Source organism: Pseudoliparis swirei, chromosome 13, assembly GCF_029220125.1.
Source record: "Pseudoliparis swirei isolate HS2019 ecotype Mariana Trench chromosome 13, NWPU_hadal_v1, whole genome shotgun sequence".
NCBI classification, from domain to species: domain Eukaryota; kingdom Metazoa; phylum Chordata; class Actinopteri; order Perciformes; family Liparidae; genus Pseudoliparis; species Pseudoliparis swirei.
This window is the reverse complement of record NC_079400.1, coordinates 9469984-9489297: the sequence shown is the minus strand read 5'-3', so window position 1 is coordinate 9489297 and position 19314 is coordinate 9469984. Positions and strand designations below refer to the sequence as shown.

Below are 19314 nucleotides of genomic sequence, written 5' to 3'. Positions count from 1 at the left end.
AGACTCTCACTGCACACCTCCCTCGGTGAGGTTGACCGGGCAACGACAGACCGGAGTGAACCGACTAATTCAGAGAAACCAGAGATGCGCTGGTCAGCGGGCGAGGGGGGGGGGGGCAATTAGAAGAGGGCACATCCTGTTCGTCTGCTGTTTGTTCCCGCGCTAAATGAACAGGGGGCGATGCCTGGCACGTGTCCAGCTAACCAATACAAGGAAATATCAAAATCACAATGTGTATGGTTCTTCTCTGAGACAGTGTCCCTTCTTTTACTTCTTGTGCAACTCACACTACGGCCCACATTTAGATTGTAAATCTCTTTCTGGACACCAATTACGCGTAAAAGGAAAACAAATCCCTGCTAATTAAATGTTGTGGGTTTTAAAAGAGTAGTAGTTTACAAACTCCTTACATCGCTCCGTAATTATACCCCTCTGGTATAGTGGTATTAGCGCGTGAAAGCTGCGCGAGGGGCGGAGTTTGGGAGCGCGTGCGCGCGGAGCGCACAAGACGTGCAGCCCTCCGGAGCTCTGTTGATATAGGCAGCGCCGTCCTCTTTCGCAGGAGGTTATGGCTGAGGACTTTGTGAAGAGGAGAGCAGAGGAACACTGTTTATTAGAGGGCAACTATGCTTTAATCTGCGTTTATGTGAATTGTTTTTACGCAGCGGCTGTAATGAGTAAGTACATTTCTCCTACTTGTGTTTTTAGTTTTTTTACATTTAGGATATGTGGCTGGGGTGTATCTACAGGTAAAGCATTTTCACATACATTTCAGTTAGGAATGTTCTGCTATGAACTGGTTCGTTATCTTATCGGACCTGTTTTGTGGCCAACCTGTTGTTCAAAGCGTCTGACGTCACGGAGAAAGTAACTCGGATCTCTTTCCACATCCAGGCTCTAAACCAAGCAGGAGTTGAACCTGCCACGATGTCACACGCGCAGGTTGAGATCCCGGGACGCGGTTTCCCCGGCCTCCCTGTGGATATGACGGACGACTACTTGTCCCGGGTCCCGTCCGTGCTGAGGGCGCACGGTTTGAGCGCGCGGAGGAACTCCTACGGGCTGCAGAAAATCACCATGGACATCGACTCGCCTCTATACAGCGGCGTGCTTTCCAAAGCCCTGTCCTGGTCCGCCGAGAATATCCCAACGCTGTGCGAGTCCAGGGCAGACGATGAGAAAACCGAGGAGTCCCCAGCGTCGCCCTCCCCGGTCTCCAACGCGGGCACCAGCTCCAACACGCCCCCCGGCATCCAGGAGCCCGACGCCGGGTCTCTCGTCGAGAGGACCATCGCTCGGGACGTCAACTCGGTGTCTGAAAATGAAGTTCACAGCAAGCAGCAGAAGATCTCTCCTCGCATCATGTTCGATGCCCTGTGGGAGCAGGAGGAGCGAGAGGACGTGGAGACCAAAGCGGTGGCGACGTCCCCCGAAGGGAGATACCTGAAATTCAACATAGAGATCGGAAGGGGGTCCTTCAAGACGGTCTATAAGGGACTGGACACAGAGACGACCGTGGAGGTGGCATGGTGTGAGCTACAGGTAGGATGGCTTCTTTTATTCTTCACTGGAGAGGAGAGGAAACTGTTCAAGTTGCCAGTTTGGATGGAAGCAAGTCTCCATTCATGCTATATAAATAGCTGGCTCATCATATTCCGGGATTAGTTTCCTTTATGTACACCTCCACACTAAAGTTGCATTGATTTTCAGCCATAGTTCACACCACATTATCTTCCCCAGCAAAAGGTACACAGGCTGATACTTGTCCTATTCTCCTGCCCTCTTCCAGCTTCAATCCCCTCCTCCTCTCTCAGGTCATCAGAGTTGATGTGAAGCAGCTAATCCACGAACTATTATTCCTGTTGACCTTGAGTCGGGCTGTGTCAGGCCCGATCGTGGTAGCGCAGGTCAAACTGTCAGCAGTCGGCTCCAAACTCAACCACTCCGCCTGCCATGATACCCTCTAATCTCTGTTTTCATTAACAACCGGTGACACCAAGGCTGACTCCACGGGCGCCGAACCAAGAACAACCAATAGTTGGCAGACCACTTTATACATCCAGCCGTGATGGTCGCCCATCAGTATTTTGAGGAGGGGGGGGGGGGGGTAATACTTCCATTTGTGCTTTGAAACATTCCCATCCTGCAAGGCAGCACTATATCTGAGGGATAACGCGTGGCTCACGTGTAGCATGTGGCGACAGTCCTTTCTATTTCTTTTATTTCATTGATTGTTTGGTATGCAGCCACCAAACAGCCTGGCTTGCTTCTAACAGGGTTCAATAGCACAGCGATTACATTCGCCGTTCTGTGTGATGTGCATTGAAATCAGTATCTGGCACCCATGTGAGCCTCTCGGGTGTGAAGTTGTCTGCGCCACTTGTATCAGACTAAACGTCCACTGTCGGCAATCACTTCAGTCTGCTGAAGTTGTTTTGAGACATTGCTGCGTGGCCTCAAAAGCTGCCTTCTCACCACGCTGCACAGAGGCGGGTCTTCGTGGTGCTTTTAAAGCTGTGCAGGAGGCACGCGGACCCCCAGGGTTAACACAAGGGGAAGTGAATCTGCCCCCCGAGGACTCAGCAGGCTGGGACTTCTGCCTCCAGAGTCCACCTGTCTGTGCACACAGCAGGTGTGAGAGGAGAGAGACCCTCCTCTCTACATTTCCCATCCTCAAGTCAAACACACCTTTACTTCTCTGGAAGGGGGGAAAAACAGTTTTGAGTCTCTTTGGCCCCGGGGTCCATGCTCGCTTTTTTACATCTCCTGACATGAGCCCAGTTAAGCCCCCTTAATCGCCTATAATGAGCTTAAAGGTGGCCATTGTTGATATGGTTACCAGTGTGAGAAGTTAACCTCAAAGACCCAGACTCGGCTGCAAGCCGCCAAGCCGTCCTCCCCGTGTGCCCCTGATGGCTTGAATAAACACAGAAGCTGGCTGTTGGTGGCTAAACACAATCTCCTCTGTGATGTTGACGGAGCAGCAGTCGGAGGTGCGTCATAGCAAGTCAGGTAGAAAAATGCCCCTATGCTGTTTAAACTAGTGATGCAGAGCCAGTTAAGATCAGCTGTTCAGAATGTGCGGAGGGGGCTTCAAACAACCTCTGCTACCCCCTTTTAAAGATCATTATCTCAATTAGTCGCCACTCGCCACCATGCTTGAGACTCTCCGAGGTGGTCTCCTCTGTGCGCTGCTTAGTCTCTGTTGTTGCACTGCTTTGTCTGGGCGTCGTCCACAGGAACTTTAATTTTGTGCTTGTAAACGAGAAGGAAACAATACAATTTAGATTCTAGTGTGACCAAAGATCAGCCGCGACGGTGAAGGATACAGGACTTGGCTCATAACTAAAATTAGGTCTGTGATACATCAGGAAAAGTAATCGGAGCTCCACTCCGCCTCCGGCAAACACTCACATGGAGGTTATAAATAGATACTTATTTATTTATGTATTTGTTTATTTGTACGGGACAAGTACACAGAAACATTGACTATTGCAGAAGTGTTGTCCGATTTGCTCTGCAAGCAGAACGAGTCAGCGCACAAATCGATGCATATAATAAATAAACAAGAACGAGCATCCATGAAAACGCACAAAATAAACATTCAGACCGACAAACATTTCGGAGATTCTGCGATTCTGTGTGATTTTTTTTTGTTGACTAATCGACTCGTTGATTTTCACTGACCTGATTTTGTTTCCAACAATAAAAGCGGCTCTTTTAAATCTTGTGTTTAGCTCCTCGTAAACAAGCCTTGCGGCAGAAAGAACGAGAGATCAGAGGAAGAGGTGGAGCCTCCCTAAAACATTTACATTATGGGCTCAACGACATAAATATTAACCGGTTGGTGTCAGGAGTTCATATCTGTGTTTACTGTTTTCAGAAAAGGTATTACAAGCATGAATCGGCCGATGTACACGATAATAGAGGGTGCAGCTACTTTGCTTAATGTTCCTGTCATCTATCCCATACTAAGCTTTCGTGGATGCATCTTTATTTGGTCAAACTGCTATAAAGGGAAATGATAACAATATTGTCAGCTAATTTTGAGTTTATTACAGATATAACAGCCCCAGCTAAAGGCTGATTAAAAACACAAGGAGCCTCCGGGTAGAGAATACGTTAGAGACAACTTTGTTCCAATTATATATCATTGTGGCAGCTGTCTCCAATTTGGCCTCGGCTGCTGGTGATTGGCAATCAGTCAGCAGCCGAGGCCGCCCTCATAAAAGGGCTCAGTGGAGAGGAGAGTGAGCAGAGGCGCAGTGTTGCGGTCTGCTCGGTGTGTGTGGTACAAATTAAAACACAAACATAGATCGTCATCAGCTGGACTGCTTACCAATCTGATTACCAATTAGTCCAGCTGATGACAATCAGACACCGTTCCCTGAACCACCCCCGCTCCACCCACTCTGCAGCTGAGCCTAAACACCCCCGCTGCCACAATCATACTGATTGGTTTTTCATCTGTTAAATGGGACATATTATGAAAATTCCACTTTTTTAGTGCTTCTATACGTTAATTTGGGTATCTGGCATGTCTCCCAACATAAAAACGCTGGAGAAAAAAAAACCTCACGCGGCTTGTTGTGGTTCCTCTATATCAGAAACGATATGCTTGAGTGCGTCAAATGGGATCACCACCAACGTCTACGTAGATTTTGAAGCACGCCCATGTAGGGAGTCTGTCTACATGGCCTTGGACCGCCCCCCCACCACAACTTTGCAGGTAAAGTTCATTTGAAAGTTGTGTTCATATTACAGACATGAGTCATCAAATAAGTCATAAGTCATCAAATACAACGATTTAATAAGTAAACAAGGTTTAAACGCTAATTAATGGAGGTAAAAACGTTACCCCCGCCCCTGCTTGGTCACTTACTGTTGTCAGATAACACTTTAGTTTACAGATGGAACTTTACTCATATAGCATTTATATCTTTATGGCGTTCCCGTTACTTGCATTTACACAAACACTTTAACAAACAGTAACTTACATAAACACACTGTATTTGCTACATACTCATACATGCACAAACTATTCACGTACTCGAATCTCTAGCACCACTATGCTCTCAAAACCGCTAACAAGACTGTGAGACCTTAGCCAATGTACAAACAAACAAAAATGTAGAAGTGACATTCAGAAACGTCCTGTTGAGCCCTAACTTCTCGAACTTGTTCGGGAGCCTCTTCTTGTTCAGGGTCTGACTCTGGTTCAAAACGATATGGTTGCACGACGCTATCTTCATCTGCAGGCAGCAGCTAGGCGAGCGCATCTCGTGGAGGAGGGGAGAGGGGGAGGGGGGAGCTCATTAGCATTTAAAGGAACAGGCACTCAAAACAGGTTAATCTGTGGGGAGGTGTTTTTGACAGGGTAAAAAGGGTGCTGTTTGAAATGATTCTTGTGGTATTTTGACCAAAATATGTTACAAACATTTCATTAAGACCCCAAGGAACCATATCAACTTGTGGAAAAATGGGCATAATATGGGTCCTTTAAATATGAATATCAGCCTCAACTGGTGATTATTTCCACACCCTTTGCACACAATAAGTTCGACATTGCTCGTAGCTTCTCGACCTCTGTGTCCTTCCTTATCTAATCCACGCATTCCTTGTACAAACTGTTTTTTTACGCTTCTTAGTATTTACCGATTGACACATTGAATTCATCTCAGGAGCTGATTTTCCTCATTTGGCTGCTTCACACATTTTGGATATCCAGTTTCGTCCACCTGTAAAAACCACTTGAGCAAAGAGTTGCAACTTCTGCTTCACTTGTATTCTTTGTGTTATATTTATTACATGCTTTATGGTTCCAGAGACGTTTTCTGTTGTCGTTGTTACTTTCTTTCGTCGTCTTGTGCAGAAAAATAGATGATGGCGATCAGTTAGTCCCACATCTCCAGTTTTTCATCAATTCAGAGAGTCTACACATAGATAAATAGAATAAAATGGCTTTTAATCAAGTCAATTATATCATACAGTTTACAAAAATAAAGAAATAGTTGTGTAATACCTTTATGAGGAACTTTGGATCTTGAAAGGCTGTACGATTAAAAGCTGTTTTTCTAAAAGAAGCAAAGCCAAACAAATAAAAACCTTCCCATGCAGCAGCTGCCTAGCAACCACTCCCCTATCCCCCTCCCCCCACAGGCTCACAGGTGACCCAGGTGCCGTATAGGCAACATAAACTGTCTTTGAGGGAAATGTAGAGGTGCTAAAAAATGGATGAGCCATTGAATGGCCTCCTCCCGGGGTCTGTTCGATCTGCACCGAGGAAAAAAAACGAGTTTACGACCGTCTGCATTTGCTCCTGTTCTCGTGTTTGTATGGCTGCTTGCACAAATAATACGACGAATCAAGAGCACGAAGCTTCTGTCCAGTCAGTGAGCCGCTGGGTAACCGATAGGGATGAGGGCCCTGTTGCACGTGTCCTATTTGGCGAGCCCCTGTTTTAAAGGGCATTGTTGCGCAATACCTTATTCAAGGACAACCCCCCCCCCCCCCTTCCCGTCCTGCAGCAGACACTTTTACACTCCCATGCATCATTTTAAAGACGAACCAACGCAAATTCCTCAGCCGTGCTCTGTGTAAACGTCCTCTATATGAGCTCTGCTTCGCCACAGCCACCTGTATTTAGATGTTTATGAGGTGCATTTAAAAAGGGCCGTTGATACGAACAGAGAGACAGTTTGTATTTCTTTTCTGGAGATGTGGTCACACATGACTGATATGGCACCTCGCATTTGCTTTCATGAATCGGTTGTTCATCGGTGCTGTTTTGGTGTAGACGGCTGGTGTCAGTGCTCGGCTGTAGCTCATGGGGGAGAGCAGTCGTCCCAAGGTACCCGGTTCGATCCCCGCTCTCCTCCACCGAACCCCCCCTGTTGCTCCCCATGTGCTTCACTGCAGCCCACTGCTCTTTAATATCTAAAGATGGATCAAATGCAGAGACGTATTTCTCCACGGGGATAAATAAAAGTGTGCATTTCTTAATTTTCTTTCTTTTCTTCTAACTGCTGAAAGTATCCGTTTAAACTATATGGGAATAAAAGGTTGTTTTCTTTGTCGTTATTGGTCACGAGCCGTAATGATGTTGGACCGGGCGTTCAACGGCAACTTTCAGAGCTAAAGATACATTTCAGTTGGGACCACATTGGTGACCTTGTTATTCAGATACAGTCCTAACCTTGTTTAAAATCATAATTTTGCCACTTTTACTTAGTATTTATTTTTAAACAGTTCTGCATCGGCACGAGTATCCAACATTTTCAAAAGAGGTCCAGCCCGTGTCATCGATCTGTTTCAGCTTTGTCTGTATTGGTGCTTTAACAGCTAGGACACAATCAGCAAATCATAATTTAAGTAATTTTTCAAGCAAAATATGTCCAACATTCACAGTTTTTTTTATTGTGGCGATCAATTTATTATAAAGCCCAGCTTAATTTTTAATCTGGATTTACTTTTGTAGTGCTCTAGCATTTGATCCCATAATTTATGGTGGGAAATTCTTATCACTGATTTAAATTGTTTCTGTCAAGCAAAAATGTCAAACATTCACTCAAATGTTAGTATTGTCTGTGTTGCTGTTTGTTGATTATCTTTTTGGTTTTGGACTGTTAGTCAGTTCATACAAAACTATTTGAAGACGTCGCCTCAGACTCTGGGAACATTTTACACTTTTTTTGTGCAACTTTTTAGATACATTATTTTTAAATAATTGACAGAATGAAAGGAGGAGGAAGTGTGACGGTGGAAGATGTGCATCACCAGCCCTGTAGTAAGAGTTTAAACCATTAATGAAAGTGGGCTGATTTGGCAGAAAGAGCTGGAGGCTGCTCAGAGTTTTAATGCTCACGTAATAGCCCCGGATTAAACTAAAGCTGTGTGTGAAACCTTATTATTGCTCCTCCGGAGTTCCGAGGTTCAGCAACGAAGCACGGATCTGAGCCCTCTGCTGCCTTTCTCCTCGCACAAGCCCGACCGCGTAACCTTTCATCTGAAGGTGGGCTTCCTATCGGCCCCGCCGCGGCCAACATCAACACGGTCTTTCCTTGCAGGGCACAGCGAGTTCCAGCTTATCAGGGCCTGCCAAAGTTCTCCGGGGAGAAAGTGAAGGAGGCCCGAGAGGACAGCCTGAATTTACGCTACGTGTACTGTACAGAAAGTGCACCTATTTGGCAATTGCCCTCCAAGATACATAACAGCGTGTCTTTGCCTGCTGTTGACAGTGTATTGGAGTCTTATTTAGGGTGGAGGCTGCAGATGCATGCTGGGGCGGCGTGGCGGCTCCGTGTTCAGGCGCCTGGAGGCCGTTTGGCGTGTCTCATTTATGTTTCTTTGGGGGGGTGGGGGAGACTAAAAACTAAATTGCTCGTAAGTGCGAAGGCGAGTTTCATTTTTTTATACTTGATATTTTATTTAGGTATTTTTACAGAAATACAACCTTCAAAGTAAGGATGCATAATAATAATAATACAACATGAAAATAAAGTAAAAAATAACCATGCATCTGGCCACAAAGGGCCAAAAGGAAACACATAAATAAAAATGTTAAAGCAGGAAAATATTATAAATAAGGAAGCAAAAAAAATCAAAACAATCATGCAACACTTCACCAACGTTGCCAGTCAATCATAAATTCGGTCCAACAAACTCTACGATCTCTAGTACGAAATATATTCAAAGAGTTCTCACATGGCATCTTTAACTTAGTTTTAAACTTATATATCTGGGTTGCATCTTGCTGAAACAGTGCTTTTCTTTTTAAGAAAGAAAGGCGAGTTTTTGAATGTGTTCTTAGCTCGTGTGATAGACGCCTCTCGTCCAATCCACGCTGGATTCGGGCGCTCAGTGACCCCTAACAGGAGGAGACGAGAGGCCGCGTTCAAAAATGTTAAATTAGAAGTGTGAATGAGACCAACTAATTACCCCTCTGGTCACGCCTCCCTCTCTAAGACTGTGTCAATGTGAGCAGCTGAGGACAAAACCTCGCTTATCTCATAATAACACGACTTCAGGAGCAACAGCAGTCAGGTGGTTTTGCACTCGACGCCGGTGGTGGTGTTAAAGAACTACGGTGGCCTTCGGGTCACATGGAAACGTGAAAGGCTCTCTTTGGGCTACTGTAGTTACTGTAAAGTACTGTATAGCCTTCTAAATGCCACACTGACCCTTTTTATTTTGTACAACACATGTTTTCATGATAAGTAGCTTATTAGTAGTGTATTTACTTCATTAAATTGTATTTAACCGTAGTAGTCTGCGATGTCTGGCCATATAAAATGAATAAGTCTTGATTCTTGTGAAAGACATGATTAGTTTGATCATTTATTATTAAGTAAGTAAGAGTTGGAACACAATACAACAATGTGTTGGTGTACAGTAGCCTCTGTAAATCTTTATTATCAAAAATCTAAACGTGATATCTTAGATAAGCCAGAAGTCAGGGCACCGGGACGGATAAACACAGTAATCTGACTTTCTGTTTGTCATAACCGAGAAACTGCAAAGATATTATCAACTGAATATGATCACCTGACGCGTGTCGTGACAACAACAAAGATAATTGTTTTTCATCCGTCAGCGGGGCAAAACTTGTCATCGGTTAACTCTGCCACAACAAACTGGTAGTTCCAAGAGGGAAAAAAGTGATTATGAACTGGTTCTCTGTCAGTTGAAGTGACATACACCAGTGTGCTGCCTCCATTATGCTTTGATTAATGTCTCTCTGAGCAGTGGGTCGATTCTTCATGTGAGACATTTCAACAAGTACATTTGTTTCCTAGTTTCCAGGAATAGTTTTCTGGTAAATATTATGCAGTCTCTGGCTCTGCTTAATGTTATTCAAGCTTGTTATTTTGACACCTGGCGAGATAACATCAATCTCGATTCCTCCAGGAGACTCTTTTGTGTTGGCTCCATCTTTTTAAAGAAGCACAAATATATGTTTACAATCTGTCATCCTAATTTCCCAAATAGCAAGTTCTTCAAATTGCTTGTTTTATGCTACGAACAGCAAACAAAACCCAAACATGATCTATGAAATGATTGTTTAAATCCTCATATCCCCCAGCTTGATTGATAAATGAAATCCTATTGATTAATGGATTTGACGGTTGTCAAAACCGTCATTTAGTTTATTTAATGTACTGTTTACACATACTGTTGTACATACTGTTTCGACTATTTACCATCTCTGCTAGGGTTGGGTACCGAAACCCGGTGCCAATGTGGTACCGGTTCCAATACAACCGGTATTACCCGGACCGAAACGCAACGCACATTCCGGTGCTTCTTTCCGGTGCCTGAGCCGATTGAAATAGAAAAAAACTATTGTTGTGAACTTCTCTGGTGACTCCGCCCTGTCAGCAGGTTACGAGCCTCTCATATTTAACTTTGACAGCGGAGGCTGCGCCTTGTGTGACTGCGTGAGCCCGTGTGGAGCACACCAGCGTCAGGCTGGGTACGATGGGGAGACCGTCACCGGTCCCCCTGAACACGGGGAGACCGATGATGACGAGCAGCCGTAACTCAGATTAGTACCGTATCGTTGTTTGCAAGTGTTGCATTCATAAAAGTAGCCCAAGAAATAATAAATTAGCCATTATAACCATGTTTAAGCTAGCTCGTAGCTAGCGCTAGCTACGAGCTACGAGCGTGACAGTCTGCTAGCAGATGTGTTGATGTACAGCGGTCCCGGCTGTATACCCGGTGTTACCGGGAATATAATGACGGAGGAATAAAGACCGTGGGGCGTCACTTGTTTCAGTGTAACTCTCGCTGTCAGCAGGGTTGCCAGGTCTGTGTGACAAAACAAGCCCAATGGCCAATCAAAACCAGCCCAATGGCCAATAAAACCAGCCCAAAAACCAGCCCAATATCAGAACTCAAAATATGCCCATAACTCCTTCATGATGCCCCCCTGAGATAGGAAAGTGACCCACTGCGAGCGGATGTGTCGGCGCGTACGTGCTGATCTGGAGTCAGTTTGGTAGGATTTGGGTATAAATAAATTATTTCATTTTAAATATGGATTTTTATTTAAAGATATTCATGTAATTTGCATGCAAAATAGGTCTACCCGAACCAGCGGACACAAAATTCAACCCGGCAACACTTCAAAAGTAGCCCAATTCCGCGGGAAAACCGCGGACCTGGCAACACTGGTCTCCAGGGTTGCTGCGGTCGTCTCCAGGGTTGCCAGGTCTGTGTGACAAAACCAGCCCAATGGCCAATCAAAACCAACCCAAAAACCAGCCCTATCAGAACTCAAAATATGCCCGTGCCAAACCATATACACTGCTTTTAAAGTGTGTGTATGTGGGCGTGTCCCATGTCCATGTGTGTACGTGCTGATCTGGAGTCAGTTTGGTAGGATTTGGGTATAAATAAATTATTTCATTTAAAATATGGATTTTTATTTAAAGATATTCATGTAATTTGCATGCAGAATAGGTCTACCCGAACCAGCGGACAAAAAATTCAACCCGCGGCAACACTTCAAAAGTAGCCCAATTCCGCGGGAAAACCGCGGACCTGGCAACACTGGTCGTCTCTCACTCAAAGGGGAACATACGGGTCTCTTTGCCTCGTGTCCATGGGGGGAAACAGCGCCCCCAAAGACTTGTGGCCAAAGATATATCGCATCGGAACTACCATAGAGACGTCTTTGAAGCGAGCATTGTGACGTCACTCAACCCACCAGTTCTAACTGGTTCTGTGCTTTGAAGTCACCTGTGACGTCACGGAGCAGCGAACCAGACTATGTAATACGAGTGATTTCTAGCAGGCGGCACTGCTCCTTCTTCGGAAGGAGTGGGGCGGATCTGTGAGTCCCGTAGAAGGCAGTAGGAGAAAGTTCTAGGGATTTGCCTGCCCTCCCCTGAGTGTCGGCCATTGCCCACACACGGGGGGGGTTTGTAGGCAAATTTCCTAAACTTTCCCGGGTGTAGAATCGCCTACACCTTCTGCAGGTGTGGGGGGGGTTCGGTTTGATTCACCTCGTGTGTCTCTGCCATAAGAATCCCTCACACCCCCCCCTGGGAAGGGAGGTTTGGCCGATTCACAGAATGGCTTAATTCTAAAATGAAAATAAATAAATAATATAAAACAAATGAAATGAATTAAATACAGTATATATATGCATATATATATTATACTGTATATATATACACACACATATATGTATACACATATATATACACACACATATATATACACACATATATATACACATATATATATACACACATATATATATTTATATATATATACACACATATATGTATACATATATACATACACATATATATATATATACACTAGTGCTGTGAAAAATAACGCGTTAACTCAGTTAATCCAATTACAGGTTTAACTAGTTGTTGTTTTTTAACGCATTTAACGCATGCGCAGAATGAGCTTCCAATCCGTCTGTTGTTGGTCGTCGGGACGAAAAAAAAGTCACTTGCAAAATGAGCTTCCAATACACCACTTCAATCTGAACTCTGTCCGCTCTCATGCAGACGGTCTGTTCATCGGTAATGATCCTTCCGCAGGTTCACCTCCGGAAACCTTGTTACGACTTTTACTTCCTGTAGATCAGGGTCTCAACACGTCGATCGCGACCTGCCAGTCGATCGCGGCGTAGTGTCGGTAGATCGCATGACATTAAAAAGATTGGCCCGCCCCTGACATGTTCTCTAGAGCACGTCTTTGTTCTTTTATTAAACTAAACGTCTGTTGTTGATCGTATCTCCACAGCAGCATGTCATTTCTGTCTCTTCGCGTTGCGTTAACACTTATCGATCTCCGTCTGGCGCGCCACAGAGCTCCGTGCGCGCGCATCGGGACCGAGCAAAAAAAAGTCACTTGTCAATCTGTCCACCTTTAGATTGTATCATGGTGGAGTTAATGGTTGACAAACAAGAGAAAAATGCTCTGTTTAACCTCCTGTTACCTTTACATTTACGAACATATTTTACCCTCGGGGTCAATTTGACCCCAGCAATTAAAACCTCCAGAAAATTATTAGAATTAATATTGCTTCCCAAGTTTAAGTGTGAGGTACTTTATGTTTGTTTGTTGACTACCTAAATAGCCCTTTAAATAAATAAAAAAGTTGATATTTCTGATATGTTTGACACAGTGAAATACAGCCTGGGGTCAAATTGACCCCAAAGAACGCCGACATTAAACATTGAATGGGGTCAAATTGACCCGAAAGGTAACAGGAGGGTTAAACATTCTGTTTAGGATGAAGATGTATTAATGTTCCATATGGAAGAAAACTGCTAAATAACTGCTGAGTTGCAGCACCATTGTATAGAAGAATGTATAAATGTATATATCCGTCTTTTGTCATAAATCTCTAGGTTCTCACAAAATATACCGAGAATATCGGTAATATGTGATTAATCATGATTAATCCACAAAAACCTGTGATTAATCCGATTAAAAATGTTAATCGTTTCACAGCCCTAATATACACACATACAGTGCATCCGGAAAGTATTCACAGCGCTTCACTTTTTCCACATTTTGTTATGTTACAGCCTTATTCCAAAATGGATTAAATTCATAATTTCCCTCAACATTCTACACACAACAACCCATAATGACAAAGTGAAAACTGTTTTTTGCTAATTTTTGCAAATCTGTTAAAAATAAAGAACGAAAACATAACATGTACAGAAGTACAGGGTTGCCAGGTCTGTGTGACAAAACCAGCCCAATGGCCAATCAAAACCAACTCAAAAACCAGCCCAATATCAGAACTCAAAATATGCCTGTGCCAAACCATATACACTGCTTTTAAAGTGTGTGTATGTGGGCGTGTCCCATGTCCATGTGTGTACGTGCTGATCTGGAGTCAGTTTGGTAGGATTTGGGTATAAATAAATTATTTCATTTAAAATATGGATTTTTATTTAAAGATATTCATGTAATTTGCATGCAAAATAGGTCTACCCGAACCAGCGGACAAAAAATTCAACCCGCGGCAACACTTCAAAAGTAGCCCAATTCCGCGGGAAAACCGCAGACCTGGCAACACTGGCTGTCAGAAGCAAAACTTTATTTGTCACATGTCATCTTCAGTACCTCTGATTGGTTGTTCTCTTTGCCCATCAAAACAGTGACAGGTTAACCCTATAAAGTCTGCACATGACTATACATATCACATCATATAATGGAGAACATGTGTTGTGTATGTTAACAGTCTGATATCCGTTGTGTGTCGGTGCTCCATGATAACGGCTTCTACAGGGAATATGGCCAAAGAGGTTTTTAATGTCCTCATTGTGTGTTAAAAAAAAAAAAGTATCGGTTCAGGCACCGTTTAGGCACCGGTATCGTTTTAAAAGTACCAGTTTAGCACCGGTATCGGAAAAAACCCAAACGATACCCATCCCTAATCTCTGCACTGCACTTTTTATCTATATTATACTGCTTCTTTGAACTCTCTGGTCAGACGTAAAACTACATTTCGTTGCCCCAGTACCTGTACTCTGTACGCTGTGCAATGACAATAAAGTTGAATCTGAATCTGATTTGCTGACTTTCAGTCGATTCATCTGGTGATCGACAAGTTTACAAGTTTCTCTCACCATTCAACGGTTGCAGAGGTCACGTCAGTATCGTACAGCGTATCGGGCCCCCGAGTCCTGCTGCCTAAACAAACCAAGGTTTTAAAAGTCTCTGGGGCCCCGAGGCCACAGTTGGTCAGGGTTAAGATACCGCTGGCCCTCTCTGAACTGACCGTGTGTGTCGGAGCGGAGGTGTCGGAGGGTGTGAATGTTCTGCTCAGTTGCCACCTGAGTACCCGGGATGAATCGGCCATTGGCGTACAGTCACAGGCTCCATCGAGTTTGGACTCTGGCACGTTGCAGCGCCCGTCAACAAACACTTTGAATGTGTGTTTTTTCTTCTTCTTCTCAATCAACAAGAACGCGCCAGCCTGTTTTCCTCCCCAGCTTGAACTGTGTTCACATCCGTCTTCACGGGTTGCCATTTTGATTGGACAGAGTTGAGCCTTCATGCATATTCATCACGTTGCCTTCCTTTGACGGGGTCACCGCTTGCATACTGCCGCTTAATAAACTAGAACGGGCACTCGGTAGAGCGCATACCTTCGCATATCACAAGATTGGGCATTGAATTATGAACATTTTGGCATTAGTTGCATGGCAATTGGACAAAAATGTATCGTGCTATGGTAAAAAAAAGATGTTGACCTTTCCATGATCTTGACTTTGACCCGATCGATCCCAAAATCTAATCAACTGGTCCCCGGATAATAAACAATCATCCCACCAAATTGCATGCGATTTGGTTCAATACTTTTTGAGTTTTGCGAATAACACGCATACAAATAAATAAATAAATAAATAAATACACGGCGATCAAAACATAACCTTCCGGCATTTTCAATGCGAAGGTAACTATATATCCGGTGCTGGTTGCCAGTGGCACTCGATAGCTACATCCTTGTTTGTCAGTGTAACACTATGCGCGGCTGCACTACCCCCCCCCCCCACCACCACCACCCCCCCCCCCTCCTGGAGCCAAACAAACCCGTCGCCAGAAATACCATCTCCAACATGTTTCCGTTCAGTTTGCCAGACTTTCACAAAAACATCAAGAAAGAAAACAAATCGTATTATTATGAGTTGAATAATAAAAGCATGTTTCAGTTATTTTATGGCATGTGGAATTTCAAGTAATATTCAAGGATTTTTATCAGCTTTATGAAAAAGAAGCCTGAGATGAAAGCACCTCCTCAGTTTGCTGGTGGATGCTGAGCCTCGGGTCACTACAGCCTCAAAGGGCTTCGTATCCCAGTCAAGTAATGGTTCCCAGCCAAGCTTAGCATACGTTGTTCTGCCTGCAGTTCCAGATGTGTGGAGTTTGGTGCATCGGCACATCAAACGGTGATGCCCAGACCAGGAGGTCAAGACTCAGTGGATTCTAGTGGGAAGTGATTTTAGATTTGATTCAATTCATCTTTATTGTGCCGATTATGAGACAACGGAATGCAATGACAAGGGAATGTAGAGATGATGCATTTCTAGACCAATTTATGCAGCGGTGCTGACAGGAAATGCTGTGTTTGCACTCTCAAAGAAGCAAATGTCCTGCTTTTCTGTTCTGTATCATATTGAACGTAACATCTTTGGGTTTTAAATTGACGAAACAAGGTTGTAAAGGTTAAAGGTTATAAAGTTTAAAGTTTGTAAAGGTGTATGCGTACAGTTTATCGTCTGCATCTGCCTCAGTTGGTCGCTCGGCTCTCGTCGTCACGCAGGATGAGGAACAAGAACCTCATGTGACGCACGACTTGTTCATTGACTTCTCGTCATACAGTCGAGAAAGTTACCGCGAGCAGCGGTGAACACGAGCTGGGGGAATGCTGGAGGCCGGTTGACACTTTGTTTAAACTTTGGTCATGAGAGAAAGCTTTTTGATTGCGGAACCAAGTTCGGTTGGATGACCCATAACCGAGCGGCTCTGCATGTGTTTCTGAGGACATAACCCTTGGATACCTCCCACGCATCTTGTGATCTCTCCGTGGTTCTCTGCAGAGGACAAAGTGTTTGCTGGATTCATCGTGTTCTCTTCTGCCGTTACTCGCCGTCCTTTCCTTCGCAGGGTCGTTTTGATCAGATTGAAGCGAGAGCGTCCTCTTCCTCTCCTCTCAGCTTTGACCAGAGGTCGGCTGAAAAGTGCCAAAATGCTCTTAAAAGTGCAGACACCGACGTTTACGAGTGTCACAGTTACAAAGGCGGCCATTGTTTATGAATCACGGCTGCATTATTGTCCGTGGTCAGCCTGGTAGCTCCCTGACTTTATCGGTGCGCTGACATTTCGGCCAATACGGTTTATAATTTAAGAATTTAATGGACATTCGTGAGCAACTGCATTGTTAGTCTTTATCATTTCTGTTGTCACAAGCGTAACCGAAGACAATGCTGCGGGCATATTGATGACATTGTTATCAGATTATTAAATTTTTTGCTCCCAAATATCGATATCTGCCTCAAAATCCAGATTGGATCGGGCTGTTACACCAGATGGAAGACTTTTCTCTGTTGAACACGAGAGACGATGTAATCCCACATCGAGGCCCCTCCGACCCCTGCAGGTAATTAGCCGGGCGCCACCGGTCCGGTCGGGTCGTTGGTGTGAGAGCAGCAGTCAGAGGCGTGTTTGAGTCCCCGATCCTGATGAGATTAATGGCTAACCTCCCGCTGCCCGCTCCATTTACAGAACTCGGCAGGTTTCTCTTGGAAAGAGCACACAGCCACCTCAGTTCTCACCTGCAACACATCAAAATGCAACACTGCACCAGTGTAAGCGCCTACGTGCGCGCTCACATGTCAGTCAAAACGGGGTCAAACTGTTTCATTTGTTCATGTTATGTTTGACCTCTTTCCCAGTTCTTGGCGAGCTGGTTGTCATCGCCTCCGAAGGCCTGCAGGTTCTCCACCTGCCGACTCCAAAAGGTCTCTGTGAACTCTAGCCTAGTATGTTAAAGACAGGAAGACGTTTTCTATTCAATTCAGTTTATTTTATTTTGTATAGTCCATTATCACAAGTTACAAATTTGCCTCAGAGGGATATTTCAGTTTTTCTTTTTTAAGAAATTTGCAAACATTTCTACATTTCTGTTTTTTCTGTCAAGATGGGGTGCTGAGTGTACATTAATGAGAAATAAAATGAACTTTTTTGATTTTAGCAAATGGCTGCAATGAAACAAAGAGTGACACATTTAAAGGGGTCTGAATACTTTCCGTATCCACTGTACAGTATATATTCTGAACATATTCTCCGCCTGCCTCGATCCCATATTGGAATCTTCAAATTTCAGCGTGTCGATTCAATGTCAAGTCTATAGAATATCAGAAAATATTCAGAAATGGCGATTACAATTCTCCAGAAATTTTAAACACTTTATTTGAGCTAAAATAAAAGAGAAAAGCCAACATTGAATTGGTCTTACTAACAAGTAGGCTGTTTGTCTTTGTAGCCAAACTGTGATCTCATTCCTCTTTGCCATGGAGCTCAGTTTATTTGACGAAAAGCTTTTACAAACACTAATAAAGGAGCCACGCCGCTGCATTGGGTGACCTGTTCCTTCATTACGACAAACACGGGCACTGTAGTTCATCGTGAGCTAATCCCACATTCACCCTCCTCGTGCCGTACAGTGTAAATAAAAACTAGATCGCCAAATGTGTGTTAATCCACGGCTGAAAATAGTCCCCAACAAGTGCACTGTTTACTCCTGGTGAACCAGCTGTTTTAGGAAACTACTATAAATTAGTATTACTCCATATTTGTGACCTGCTGTTAAAGATTTATGTCTTCGGTGTCGGAACCAATGGGCTTCGGGCTGAGTACCACAGACAGGATGGGGAAGCAATAAAGAGACGGATCTGGGTCCATGGTGGGCAGGTCGCTGAAGGACTTTAGGTTAACCTGCACGACTTTGCCTGATTTCATGCGTAAATCGACGCCGTTGCACACGTGCATTACTAATAATAATAATAATAATAATAATGTAGAGAAATAGCCTGTGTTCTCGCTGATGGTCTGGTTTACTTATTGAGGTCATACAGAGGCACGAGTGTTAAACTGAGACTGTTTCATAACCATTTGGAGGTTCCTCATAGTAAACGTAACCGCTTTGAATGCAGATCCAAGATGTGGCTTTGACCAACTGAAACTCCAGTTACTAACCCGTAGCACACATCAGGGCTATAAGTGGTGTGAGTGAATCCAATTTTTTTCACTTGCCCTACTTTTCCCTGCATGCTTCCTCCAGACGCCACCGTCTGCCCACACTGACTGATGTTCCTCACATCCCGGTCAGACTTTATCTATTTGAGGGCAACGCCAGAAGATTGCAGACTGTTTAAGAGCCCACCGCTGACGCCACCTGGTTTGCTGCAATTATTGGCTGACTTGTCGTGTTCATGTACTGGTTGTCATAACAGAGGCGATGACAGGGACTTCTTAATACCAGTGGCTCCTCTACCAGCAACACTGCTTATGTAACTCCTCTTATGTGGCACCGGGCCCAAGTATTTACAACACAAGCTATTGCTGACCCCCAACTCAACACACATGCACGCACGCACACACCTCTCTCACACACACACACACACACACACACACTTCCAGCAGCAGCAGCTAAGAATAAAATATCTAGCAGAGGCTCATTCACACACCTCTAAATTAGTTTTTCTGGAAATACTCCCTTGCCTTTTCAAAACTGAGGTGTTTTTATTTATTTAGTTCCCTCCTCCT

At 44.2% G+C, this 19314-nt stretch overlaps 1 protein-coding gene across 1 annotated transcript in view; it reads left to right on the top strand.

The window, feature by feature from the left end:
• The first annotated feature begins 560 nt into the window (after positions 1-560).
• Positions 561-19314, top strand: part of wnk4a (WNK lysine deficient protein kinase 4a) — a 49311-nt gene continuing 30557 nt past the window's right edge. The window contains 2 exon segments of the mRNA XM_056429848.1: positions 561-677; positions 895-1542. Of these exon segments, the coding sequence (XP_056285823.1) occupies positions 928-1542 (615 nt within the window). The 5' untranslated portion in view covers positions 561-677; positions 895-927.